Below are 13,146 nucleotides of genomic sequence, written 5' to 3' on the forward strand. Positions count from 1 at the left end.
GCTCAACACACTCGTGGCATTCTGTCTACAATGGAAATCAAATATTCTTCAGAAAGTTCTTCCAAACTCTGTTGCAGAAGTTCCCATAAATGTGTGGCACTTGTAGGTCGCTTTGCTTTCACTTTTCTGTCCAGTTCATTCCAAACCAGCTCAATGGGGTTTAAGTCTGGTGACTGTGCTGGCCACTCTATGTTTTTAAGCTTACCATCTTGTTCTTTTTTGCTAAGGTAGTTCTGGCATAGCTTGGACTTATGTTTTGGGTCATTATCTTGCTGTAGGATGAACCTCTGACCAACTAGGCGCATACCAGAGGGTACTGCATGGTGCTGCAAAATGCTGCGGTAGCAGTTTTGGTTCCGGGTGCCTTTCACTCTGTACAAATCACCGATCCTGGATCCAGCAAAACAGCCCCAGACCATCATGCTTCCTCCTCCATGTTTGACAGTTGATGTCACACACTGAGAAACCATCCTTTCGCCTACTCGACGGCGTACAAAAATCCTGCATGATGAACTGAAGAAAAATTGGGATTCATCAGTCCATAACACCTTCTTCCAGTCTTCAGTAGTCCATTGGCAGTGTTTCTTGGCCCAGGCAAGCCTCTTTTTCTTATTCTGACGTCTTAGCAATGGCTTTCTTGCTGCAACTCAACCTATCAAACCTGCAGCTTGAAGTCTTCTCTTTACAGTTGAAACTGAGACTTGCTTATTACGACCACTATTAAGCTGTGCTTGAAGCTGTTGTCCTGTGAGCCGCCTATCACGCAAGCTGTTGACTCTCAGAAACTTGTCTTCTGATTCTGTTGTGGCTTTGGGTCTGCCAGACCTCTTCCTGTGAGAGTTTCCCACAGTTTCAAAGTGCCTTTTGATGGTGAAGAATACTGTACTCACTCACACTGACACCTTGACTTTCTTCACAATTTCTCTTTAGGAAAGACCAACATTCTTAAGTGTTGTGATGTTCTGTCTCTCTTCCATTGTTAATTGCCTTTTTCCTGCCATTTTTATGGCAACACACTACTTTCTGCAGTACAATACTGTTCAAATAATGCTCACGAGGGTATGGTACCGCGGTGTGTTCCAACAATACTTTTATACAAACAGAGGGGGTTGTAAGTAATCCAGACAAGTTGGAACACCTGTGGGAATTGGTAGCACCAACTTTCAAAGCTTGATCAACCTCCATTGCTGCAGAACAGCTTTACATTGTTTACCAATTTCTTGTTCCCTGAAAAAGGCATTTTTTTAATATCCTGAAATGTACATTATTTTTCAGTTTTGGTTAACCTTACTTTTTTTTAAGTGGCAGTTCACCACTTACCTTTGTACCATTTCACCCTATTCACTGGACTTGAACTGCTAAAATTTCAATAAAAAACTAGAGAAATTGGTGTGTTCTAAAACTTTGATCGGTAGTATGTATATATATATATATATATATATATATATCTATATATCTATATATCTATCTATATCTATATATCTATATATTTGTATATGTGTGTGTGTATATATATATATGTGTGTGTGTGTGTATGTGTATATGTGTGTATATATATGTGTATATATATATATATATGTATGTGTGTATATATATGTATGTGTGTGTATATATATATATGTGTATATATATATGTGTATATGTGTGTGTATATATATATATACACACATATATGTATTTGTATGTGTGTGTGTATATACACACACACATACATACATACATATATCATTCAGAACTGAGGGCAGGGCTCATAACTAATTTCTTCCCCCATCCTCACAGAACCATCCCAAAATACAATTCTTCTTTGCTTTTTTAGATTATCATCTTCTTCTTTTTTTTAAATAGATAATGTTTTGCCATTTGAGGCCTTTATTTGATAGGACAGCTTAGACATGAAAGGGGAGAGAGAGGGGGAATGACATGCAGCAAAGGGCCGCAGGTCGGAATAGAACCGGCAGCTGCTGCGGTGAGGACTGAGCTTCTGTACATGGGGCACACACTCTACCAGGTGAGCTACCCAGGGGCTCCACATCATCATTAGTTAGAATAATTGAAAGTGACCTTTAACATAAATAAAACATCATACAAATGATTAGATGATCAATCATCAACATCTAAAAAAAATTGGAAGTCAAGGTAAATCACACCACAAACAAAGGCCAAGTTGGCAACAACAGTTCTGTCCTTCTTAAGAAGAAGTTAGTCCCTCTTTGAGGGCCCTATGCAAAACAAGTTTTTGCAAATACTTATTACTCAAAATTGTTTGACTCATTAGTGACAGTTTTATAAGACAATTTCTCAGTAAATAATAAATAAACATGAAGCCCAAGAATTGAAAACCTTATTGACAGGAGCTTTTTGTTTGTTTCATAAGGCTGGAACAAGGTGAGAACCTGGAGGACAACCAGAGGAACCTCCTGCAGATCACCGAGCGGTTCTTCCAGGCCATCATCGGTTCATCCAGCGAGTTCCCCCCACAGCTCCGCAGTGTCTGCCACTGCCTTTACCAGGTATCCCCCCTTCTCTCACTCCACCATGGCCCCCAGCTGCTCACCCAGCCTCTCTGCCCTTACCTGTGTGTGTGCAGTGTCACTTACACATTTCAAGCTTCTGCCTCTTCAGTCAATGCGCAGCTATACATACCTTTTAACTATATACATTCTGCTGGACCAATACATCAAGACCTTTCATTGATCATTTTCATATCCCAAAAGCTCCTTACATATTCATGGTGTTTCTCCTCAGAATTTTTTTCATTAGATACATAAAATTGGAAAACCCCTGAAGCACCATGGAACACTAAACATGTAAAACAGGACCTTATTTTCCTAGTTTTTGCCATCATGCGTTTCGTCAGCAAAGCAACCACCAAATTCCCCATCCTAAGCCAACCATTATTTTGAAGTTAATGATGTGGGTGCTTTACCGATCTGAGTTGAATTTTTTTTAACTTGAGGGCGCTTCTGCGTGCATGAGGCGCATAAAAACGTTTATACACTCAGCAACGCAAAATCAGCGAGCAAACCTCTTCATTCTCATTGAAAACAATTACAAATATCTGCCCCAGGCTGCTAAAATGCACTGTGTCTGATTGGGTGTGTGTTTGACAATGTAACCCCGGATTTAATTAGTTCATATACAAATACTGTTACAAATCCTTCATTTGGTTGAAGAATAAATTGTCAGTTTAATGTCACAACACAGTAATGTCAAATGCGATTTCTGCTCTACAGATGTATACTAATACATCCTTGCTACCAGTAATAAAAATAGATGAGTGATGTAGTGATCTCATACATAAATATTGTATTATCCACAGTGCATCTGAACATAATGGCCTAGTAGATTGCTGACTAGCTGTCTAAATGACAAAGATGTTGACAGAATTGACATCAACTCAGATATTGGAGACAATGTAGTCCCAATGTAGGTTTAGTGTGTTGATGCATGGCTTACGAAGAATAAAATACTAACAATAACACCAAAAGGAAAAGTTTACTGCTGCAATAAGTACCCTGCAGTAAATATTGAAAAAAGACAACCACCCAGCATTCATGACCGTCTGAACAGTGATGTTGCTCATCTTTGTGTGCTAATAGGAATCCTAATGAGCAGCAGTAATAGTCCTAATATATATATATATATACAGTGCCTTGCGAAAGTATTCGGCCCCCTTGAACTTTTCGACCTTTTGCCACATTTCAGGCCTCAAACATAAAGATATAAAACTGTAATTTTTTGTGAAGAAACAACAACAAGTGGGACACAATCATGAAGTGGAACGAAATTTATTGGATATTTCAAACCTTTTAAACAAATAAAAACTGAAATATTGGCGTGCAAAATTATTTCAGCCCCCTTTAAGTTAATACTTTGTAGCGCCACCTTTTGCTGCGATTACAGCTGTAAAATTCGCGGGGGTATGTCTCTATCAGTTTTGCACATCGAGAGACTGACATTTTTGCCCATTCCTCCTTGCAAAACAGCTCGAGCTCAGTGAGGTTGGATGGAGAGGTTGGATGAACAGCAGTTTTCAGTTCTTTCCACAGATTCTCGATTGGATTCAGGTCTGGACTTTGACTTGGCCATTCTAACACCTGGATATGTTTATTTGTGAACCATTCCATTGTAGATTTTGCTTTATGTTTTGGATCATTGTCTTGTTGGAAGACAAATCTCCGTCCCAGTCTCAGGTCTTTTGCAGACTCCATCAGGTTTTCTTCCAGAATGGTCCTGTATTTGGCTCCATCCATCTTCCCATCAATTTTAACCATCTTCCCTGTCCCTGCTGAAGAAAAGCAGGCCCAAACCATGATGCTGCCACCACCATGTTTGACAGTGGGGATGGTGTGTTCAGGGTGATGAGCTGTGTTGCTTTTACGCCAAACATAACGTTTTGCATTGTTGCCAAAAGTTCGATTTTGGTTTCATCTGACCACAGCACCTTCTTCCACATGTTTGGTGTGTCTCCCAGGTGGCTTTTGGCAAACTTTAAACGACACTTTTTATGGATATCTTTAAGAAATGGCTTTCTTCTTGCCACTCTTCCATAAAGGCCAGATTTGTGCAGTATAACGACTGATTGTTGTCCTATGGACAGAGTCTCCCACCTCAGCTGTAGATCTCTGCAGTTCATCCAGAGTGATCATGGGCCTCTTGGCTGCATCTCTGATCAGTCTTCTCATTGTATGAGCTGAAAGTTTAGAGGGACGGCCGGGTTCCTCTTAGATTTGTAGTGGTCTGATACTCCTTCCATTTCAATATTATCGCTTGCACAGTGCTCCTTGGGATGTTTAAAGCTTGGGAAATCTTTTTGTATCCAAATCCAGCTTTAAACTTCTCCACAACAGTATCTCGGACCTGCCTGGTGTGTTCCTTGTTCTTCATGATGCTCTCTGCGCTTTACACGGACCTCTGAGACTATCACAGAGCAGGTGCATTTATACGGAGACTTGATTACACACAGCTGGATTCTATTTATCATCATTAGTCATTTAGGTCAACATTGGATCATTCAGAGATCCTCACTGAACTTCTGGAGAGATTTTGCTGCACTGAAAGTAAAGGGGCTGAATAATTTTGCACGCCCACTTTTTCAGCTTTTTATTTGTTAAAAAAGTTTGAAATAGCCAATGAATTTCGTTCCACTTCATAATTGGGACCCACTTGTTGTTGATTCTTCACAAAAAATTACAGTTTTATATCTTTATGTTTGAGGCCTGAAATGTGGCAAAAGGTCGAAACGTTCAAGGGGGCCAAATACTTTCGCAAGGCACTGTATATATATATATATATATATATATATATATATATATATATATATATATATATATATATATAAAACCTGGTGGTAATGCAAAGGCCTATGAAACAATGCTATTATCTGGACATAGCCAGATACAGTTCATGTGTTATTACCAGGTGGAGATGGGGCCTTATTGACAATGGCAAAAACTAGTAAAATTAGGCTGTGGTTGAAGAAAAACAAGTTCAGATGGGGTAATACAGGTTTCATTGACAGTTTTATAATGGTGACATTCTCCCAGACCACACTGCAATGATTCCCCTGTCAGATGTGATTAAAAAACTGTGTGATCACACCTAATCCTTTTCAATGCCATGATGTCAGCCAAGACTCTTCTGTGTGTGTCTCTGTTGGATCAGATGAGTGGAGAAGAAAATCTTCCGCACAGTTCTCTTCTTGTGCCTGTCAAATCAGCTGGGGTCTCATTTATAAACGTACACACATTTTCAGCCACACTTCCCACGCAAAGGTTGTTATTTATAAAAATACAAACTTGACGGGAGAATGTGCAGTCCTCCACGCAAACTGTGACCCATACATTTTGGAGACAATGGGAATTGGCGACACAGATGGTGAAGTGGTGAACTGAAGTCAGACTGCAGAAAATAAATGTGGGATAAATGATTACTCGTAATATTTTCAAGTATTGATGCCTCACGCACATTTTTTCACTCCATATCATCCACATTATGATGAATATTAAATCCAGCAGTGTTATGTCTCACCATCACAGAGTCCGCTACGGAGTACAGGATGATGAGATGGCCCGGCTGCATGGAATACAGGATAGCATCAAATACCCTAGCATTAGATAACTGCAGAACACAGTGTAAATAACTAAATATCTGTCTTTAAAATTGTGCATATAATCATCAAATGTCAAAGTCTGAAAATAGATGTTAAGGTCTTGCGCAATTGTTACACTTAATGTCCTCGTTATTGGTCTGAACTTTAATACTGTTCGTGACCAAACCTGCATGAAGTAAAGTGTGTTTGCCTATTAGAGTTTCATCTTCAAATTTTATCTCAGGGTGAGGGATAGCACGAGTTGATGCTGTGATTTTGGCAAGGTGTTAACAATCACAAATTGTTGTAAACATATAAATACTGCGGTGAACCCCGTGCGTAATGCTGCATGATGGCTCCTGCTGGCCCTGCAGGACTACGCCAATGGAAGAATCAGGAGACAAAGAGACTTCAGGGACCACGATGACTGGCTATATATGCTGATTTAAATTCCCTAAAGCTCTTGGATCTTATGTACTGAATTGGGTCCAGTAGAGAGGCCAGCGCGCCGGAACTGTGCCATCCCGGTCCAAATACAGTTCCTCGCCACTCTGGGGCCAACCGGCTGTATCCAGAGAGAAATGGCAGACAGCTAAGTGTTTTATATAAATATTATCATCTTCAACTTTATCGCTAAGGCTTGTTTTGATATAATATATAGTTCTGTTAAATCTTATCATATAGGTCTGGTATATCGAAGCTGTCCCCGAGTGCCGCAATGCCTGCCGTTTTGGACGGTATTATTAATATAGGTAGCCTATAGATCAGATTTCCCTACACTTGGGACCCTCTCGAAAACAAGATGATACATCTCAATGGGTTTATCCTAATAAACAAATTTGAACACACACTATGCAAGAACAGGCCGAAATTATAATTCAATTTGCAGCAATTCACCAGTGTCTGCGAAGAGTTTTGCTTTTTTCCCCGCCGGTTGTCATTATTCAGCGTAACGAAAGAACAACTGCCAGGGTCGTTAACATACTGATCAGCATTTATGGTTAAAAATGGGCGTGTACAGATGGGATAAGTGGCTGATTCATGTATGCACACTTGTGGGTAATCTGTGATTTATAAAGGGAACATTGCTTACAGATGTGCGTTCGCACGGTTTTATATATGTTTTTTTTTTGTTGGCGTAAGCCATTATTGGCTTTTGGGCGTACGTACACTTTTAGTAAGGATCCTACGCACAGTTTTATAAATGAGACCCCAGATCATTATCAGGCTCTGAAATGACTGCAAAAACATACATTTGGGGATTATATTCTGTGCCTTTATTTATTTTTTTATAGCAAGCAGTAGAGAGATGACAGTAAACAACAGGAGAGAGACAGATGGGCACAACATACAACAAAGGTCTCTGGCTGGATGTGTACTGAGGGCTTTGCTAGTCACTGTGGTACCTTAACCCCAAGGCCTGCCACAGGTGTCAAGTAACGAAGTACAAATACTTTGTTACCTTACTTAAGTAGAAATTTTGAGTATCTACGCTTTACTGGAGTAATTATTTTACAGCGGACTTTTTACTTCTACTCCTTACATTTTAAAAATAGCCTCCTTACTCCTATTCCAGCTTGTCGTTGTTAAAAAAAACAAAAGCAACAAAAACCTATCCAGATAAATCGCGCCATCCGGATAGAGTGAATTTGATTGTGGTTGGATGAGAAGTATGAACATACAGTATACCATTCCGACACCCTATTGGTTTGTACGCGATCCATCATACCTGCACATGACACTAATCACGTCACACTCCAGCAAGGAAATAGCAGACATTTGTAGCCTAGTACGAAGATGTCCGTGGCAGAGACTCAAGAGAACTCCAGCGAAATGTCCAAACCAAGCACCAGCGAGGAGGTTGGTAGCCAGGAACACCAGCCAACCCTTCTACATCCCTGGCCTTACCTGGAAGAATTTTTCTAAATGGTTGGATGCAAAAACAACTCCTTTCGAATCCGCTGCAAGCTCTGCGCACCCAAGTACCACGAGCTAATTACAATACTTATAGGCAACTAGTCATCATATCTTCCGCTGCATGAAACATGTTAATGCTCAGTAGTACACATATATGGTTCTTTAATGTATTTGCATAGTACTAAAATGTGTTCGTTTGTTTTCAATGGGCATTCAAAGGTGCATCCCACATTTTTCAACATTAACATTTTAATATAACATTATAGTCATTATGGCCTTTAGAAAAATGTTTTTTTGTGGAGGTGGGCTAGTGCATTATAGGCCCCTGTGGCATGGACTAAGCTTTTGTCCTTTATGGCATTTTTTCCCCTTACATTAATTTTACTTTTATACTTTAAGTAGTTTTGAAACCAGTACTTTTACTTGAGTAAAAAGCTTGAGTTCATACTTCAACTTCTACAGAAGTCTTTTTAAACCCTAGGATCTATACTTCTATTTGAGTAATGAATGTGAATACTTTTGACACCTCTGAGGCCTGCAGGGCACTCCCTGGAGAAAGATTTTCAGCACATACATACAGTACTAGCAAATTAAACAACACAGCGGCTGTGCATTGTTCAGTTTGTAACCAGTAATATCAAGGGTGTAGGTTTGGTTTAACTTTAGATCTTATGCAAAAGAAGGTGATGACCTCCATCTAGGCTTGGGCTGGTGTAAACATTTTCAAATTGGTTTGATATCAAGCCTAACACCAGACCGAACTGGTATACCGATTCTTACCACTAGGTGTCGCACTTGTCTCAGCCACTCCTGAGTGGGACTAGTCTATATCAACGACGTTTAACTTCCGGGATTGCTCTGTTGCTGCCGGAAATTCCGCCGGATGCACCTCTTTACGGCTCAATGTCCGTTTCCTTTCGCTTTCTTTGTGTTGGAATTTTAAACTCCGGTGGATTTATGAGGACTATGGTTAACTGCTCCTCAGATCTCTGCAAGGTAAATCCAGACAGCTAGCTAGACTATCTGTCTAATCTAAGTTTTCTGTTGCACGACTAAAACAAACTTTGAACTACACATTCCACCAAAACAAGGTCCTTCCCGAGGCTATTTTTTGGCTGCACCGAGGCTCCGTGCGTGGCTTAGCACCACAAGACAATTGTGATTGGTTTAAAGACATGCCAATAAACCAGGACACGTTTTTCTCTTGTCCCGTAATTCTGTATAATGTATGCAATACGAGACTAAAGTGGCACTAACGAGAATATTCATAATGAGAGTGTAGCGACTCCAGACAACATGGTGGCGGTAATGTACCTCTAAGCCATTACTTTTTACCTTCTGTGAGGTTATAACAGAAGGTTTATTATCTTTGGTTAGGTTTTTACATTTTGCCTGGTCTTTTTCAGCTCACTTCTTTCGCGGCTTGATAATCAAAATGTTTTCATTTCAACAGCGCAGTTTTAGTTTTCTAAAACTAACTAGTTTGTTCGTTTATATACAAACATGTTAATCAAGTTGTCATATTTTTTATTACCAGTGTTAAACAGGCTTTTATAAAGTTTAGTTACCAGTTTTTCCACAGTAAATTAAGCTTTACTACACTAAAGCTAACATTTAGCCCCAAAAATAAATAAAGCAAGCTATAAGCTACATGAATATGGCAATTGTAGTTAACTACATCAGTGCAATATTTTTATACATCCATGTACACAACATACACATCTGTATTTGGGGGTGGCACCAGTGATACTCAGCAGTTTTATTTCAGACCGCAGCAGAAAGCTCCAAGCTTGAGCTTCAGAATGCTCGGGGAAAATGTACGTTATCTTGTGTCAAACCAAAGCCAAACTGGTTTAACCTTGACTGGACTGGTGAAACCAGAATTCGGCCCAACTCTACCTCCATCCATGCTTTTTAGGGGCATTTTTAACAACAATAATAAAATTGCTTGAGGTTATGGACGCAAATTAGACTTTGCCAAATGTTAGTTATATGCAGCAAAGACATCGTTTCAAAGGACAATTCCGGCGCAAAACGAACCTAGGGGTTATTAACTAATGTGTACCTACTCTGTCGCTCTCTGGGACATGTTTTCATGCTAATCGAATGAGTTTGGAGCTTTGACGAGTCGAACGCCATGAAACGTGGAATCTCCATGGACAGTATGGGAATCTCAGACTCATTTGCACGGCACTCGTTTTTCAACTAGTCATGACTGGTTTCCAAGATGGCTCCCGCAAGTAAACATGAACGCGACTGTCTTCATAATCTATCTTTTTAATAAACTATCTGTACACTTACAATGTTGTCAATGCTTCGGTTCACATTTAGGGACCCTCATTATGCTAACATTAAGGTGTGGTGATATTTCAAGTCTTTTTAGTGGTATTAAATAACGATTTAATTTGAGTGTTCCCATGCCCCAAATACTAGCATTGTAAGCTAACCAGCGGTCCGCGGTAGCCTCGTCAAAGCTCCAAACTCATTCGATTAGCATGAAAACATGTCCCAGAGAGCGACAGAGTAGGTACACATCAGTTGATAACCCCTAGGTTCGTTTTGCGCCGGAATTGTCCTATAAAGTCCGATGATCTTTTCAGCTATAAATACCATATGATTTCATGTTGCTCTTGTACATTCATCTCACAGACTGTGCATTACAGCCAGAGGGTTGTAAGATCAGGTTAGGTGTCCCCCATATCTCACTCTTTTTCCCTGTCCATCAAAATGGCTTTTGTTTGCAGAATAACATCTAAACTTGGCAGCTCATCGTAGACCTTTCCAGTTAACCTTGTGGAATTAAAATGACAAGATCGTTTCACATAGTTAAAAACGTTGGTAGGGGACAGACGAGCACAAAAACGATGGATTAGGTGTGATCACAGCAATTGATTGGTCTGTATCACTAAACATACCTACCATATGATATTATAGTCTAACCTCAATACACACATACCATTTCCATTATACATTGAGTTTGACTTTTGCACCTAAATGTCCAAGCAGCCTCACACTGCTTTCTCACCCTTACTACAGTAAAAAGGAAGCTCCTCAGCTCCGTCTAGTCACGCACAACAACGGAATGAATAATTATTTTTTAGGTGTTACATGTATTACCAATTTAGAATGCTTCACACCACACCCATAAAATAAGGTCTGGGTTTCTGATCACAGATTTAGTATTTTCCATGTGTTGACATCTTTGATTTCTCATTCACTATCTTGGATTTCCTTTTCCTTTCTGTGTAGGCACACACAATAACACAGTCTGCTGAAGTCAAACCACGCTAGCACATGCATGGACACGCTTCAAGTCCCCTGAGCAGCGATGAACATTTTTCTAACAGCAGTTTTGATTTCCCTGTGTTTTGCTAGATGTGAATGGGCATACACCTTGAGTGGTTAGGGTGGGGGTGTGTGGGGGTGTCTTTGTGTGGGTGTGTGTGTGTGTGTGTGTGTGTGTGTGTGTGTGTGTGTCTGTCTGTCTGTCTGTCTGTCTGTCTGTCTGTCTGTGTGTGTCTGTCTCTGTGTGTGTCTGTCTCTGTGTGTGTCTGTCTCAGTGTGTGGTTGTGTGTATAGCTGTTGCTGTGACCATGATTGTGCTCATCTCTGTTCTGTAGGCTACTTGCCACTCTCTACTGAATAAAGCAACAGTAAAAGAAAAAAAGGAAAACAAAAAAGCAGTAAGTTTGGAGAATCTATTTTCCCTCAGACACTTTACCCCCTGAAGCAAAAAAAAACCTTTTTTTTTGCATTTTATTTTATTTTTGCATTTTTTAAAACTTGGTTTAATTTGGTTTCTATCGAAACATTTAATTATTTTCTCCATATTCAGCTTTCTGTACAACCCTCTCTTAAAATCATTGTACTAATATTGGCACCATTCGGTGTATTTTCAATTAACAGTTCCCAGGAAACTGGCATTCTCTCGTCTTTTCTTTCTGGACTCTGTGCTCTCCAGGAGTCATTTTCTCAGAACATTTCATCTGCACTTAAATCATGTTTCTCCATCTTATATGTCTAATATTAATAAGTCTACCCTTACACACACACACACACACACACACACACACACACACACACACACACACACACACACACACACTTTAAAAACGACATGAATGGTAAATGGACTTGCATTTATATAGCGTGTTTTTTAGTCTTCTGACCATGCAAAGTACTTTACATTACATGCCACATTCACCTCATTCACATACTGATGGCAGAGGCTGCCATGCAAGGTCCAATCAGAATCTAAACTAATATTATAATTCACATGGACATTTGCACACCGATGGCATAGCCTTCAAACGCAATTTGGGGTTCAAAATGTTTTTTAGATGAAATATTCTGATAAACTGGTCTCTCTCTATCATGGGTTGGATTTCTCAGCTGTATGGTCTCCTTTTTTCCCAGTGTATATGATGAGCAATGTCTGAATTTCAGAGAGTGATTTTTTTCCAGTGCCTTGCCACAGAACCTTGTCACTCACACTCAAATACAGGTGTTTATGTGCGGATTTGCTCTTGCTTAAAGTTTTTGCTTGATTTGATCCATGGTGGACTCTGGATCAAATTTATCTCTTTCTCACTTCTTTTATCTAAAAAATTCCCCACCTGAAAGAATGTGGTATGGTAAAATTATCTCTATTGATGCTTATTGGTTATTAAGCAGCTGTGTTAATAAACGTCCCTAAAGCATATGATTACAGAAGTGGCTGTGGTACCAGTAATGTTTCTTTTCACTTGGCTTGGTTGGCTTGGTTAAGTTACTTACAGATATGAAGTAGCCACAGGTGATGTAATCTGCTGCCAGACATGTTTATAACATTTTTATTTTAATTATTGAAAGCTGTGGTCAGCTTCATGAGAAGCCTGGTAAAGTTACCTAAATGGCTTGTAAGAAAAAAAGATTAAAATATGTGATACATACTACTATTATAATAACTGGGAGTTTTACCATATGGGAACCGGCTCCACAATGGAAGTGGCTACTGTTTGAGAGAGAGAGAGAGACACCTAACTACAGAAATATGACTCATAATAGTTATAGCAGTGGGTATAATGGAATGACATGATGAACAAACAGAATGACTAACAATAGTAGCAGTGGGTGTCGAGCAGTACCACAGCAGCAGC

At 39.6% G+C, this 13,146-nt stretch overlaps 1 protein-coding gene across 7 annotated transcripts in view; it reads left to right on the forward strand.

Annotated features, from left to right (window-relative positions):
• The window catches only part of nf1a (neurofibromin 1a), a 393,989-nt gene that overhangs the window by 197,814 nt on the left and 183,029 nt on the right, over window positions 1–13,146 (forward strand). For 5 of the 7 annotated variants that reach the window (XM_039824923.1, XM_039824930.1, XM_039824907.1 and 2 more), the window contains exons 29-30: window positions 2,375–2,510; window positions 11,629–11,691. In XM_039824923.1, coding sequence (XP_039680857.1) covers window positions 2,375–2,510; window positions 11,629–11,691 — 199 coding nt within the window. The remainder of the gene's footprint in view (window positions 1–2,374; window positions 2,511–11,628; window positions 11,692–13,146) is intronic. The other 2 variants (XM_039824958.1, XM_039824939.1) reach the window with 1 other exon arrangement.

This window comes from Perca fluviatilis, chromosome 2 (assembly GCF_010015445.1).
Source record: "Perca fluviatilis chromosome 2, GENO_Pfluv_1.0, whole genome shotgun sequence".
Classification (NCBI taxonomy): Eukaryota; Metazoa; Chordata; class Actinopteri; order Perciformes; family Percidae; genus Perca; species Perca fluviatilis.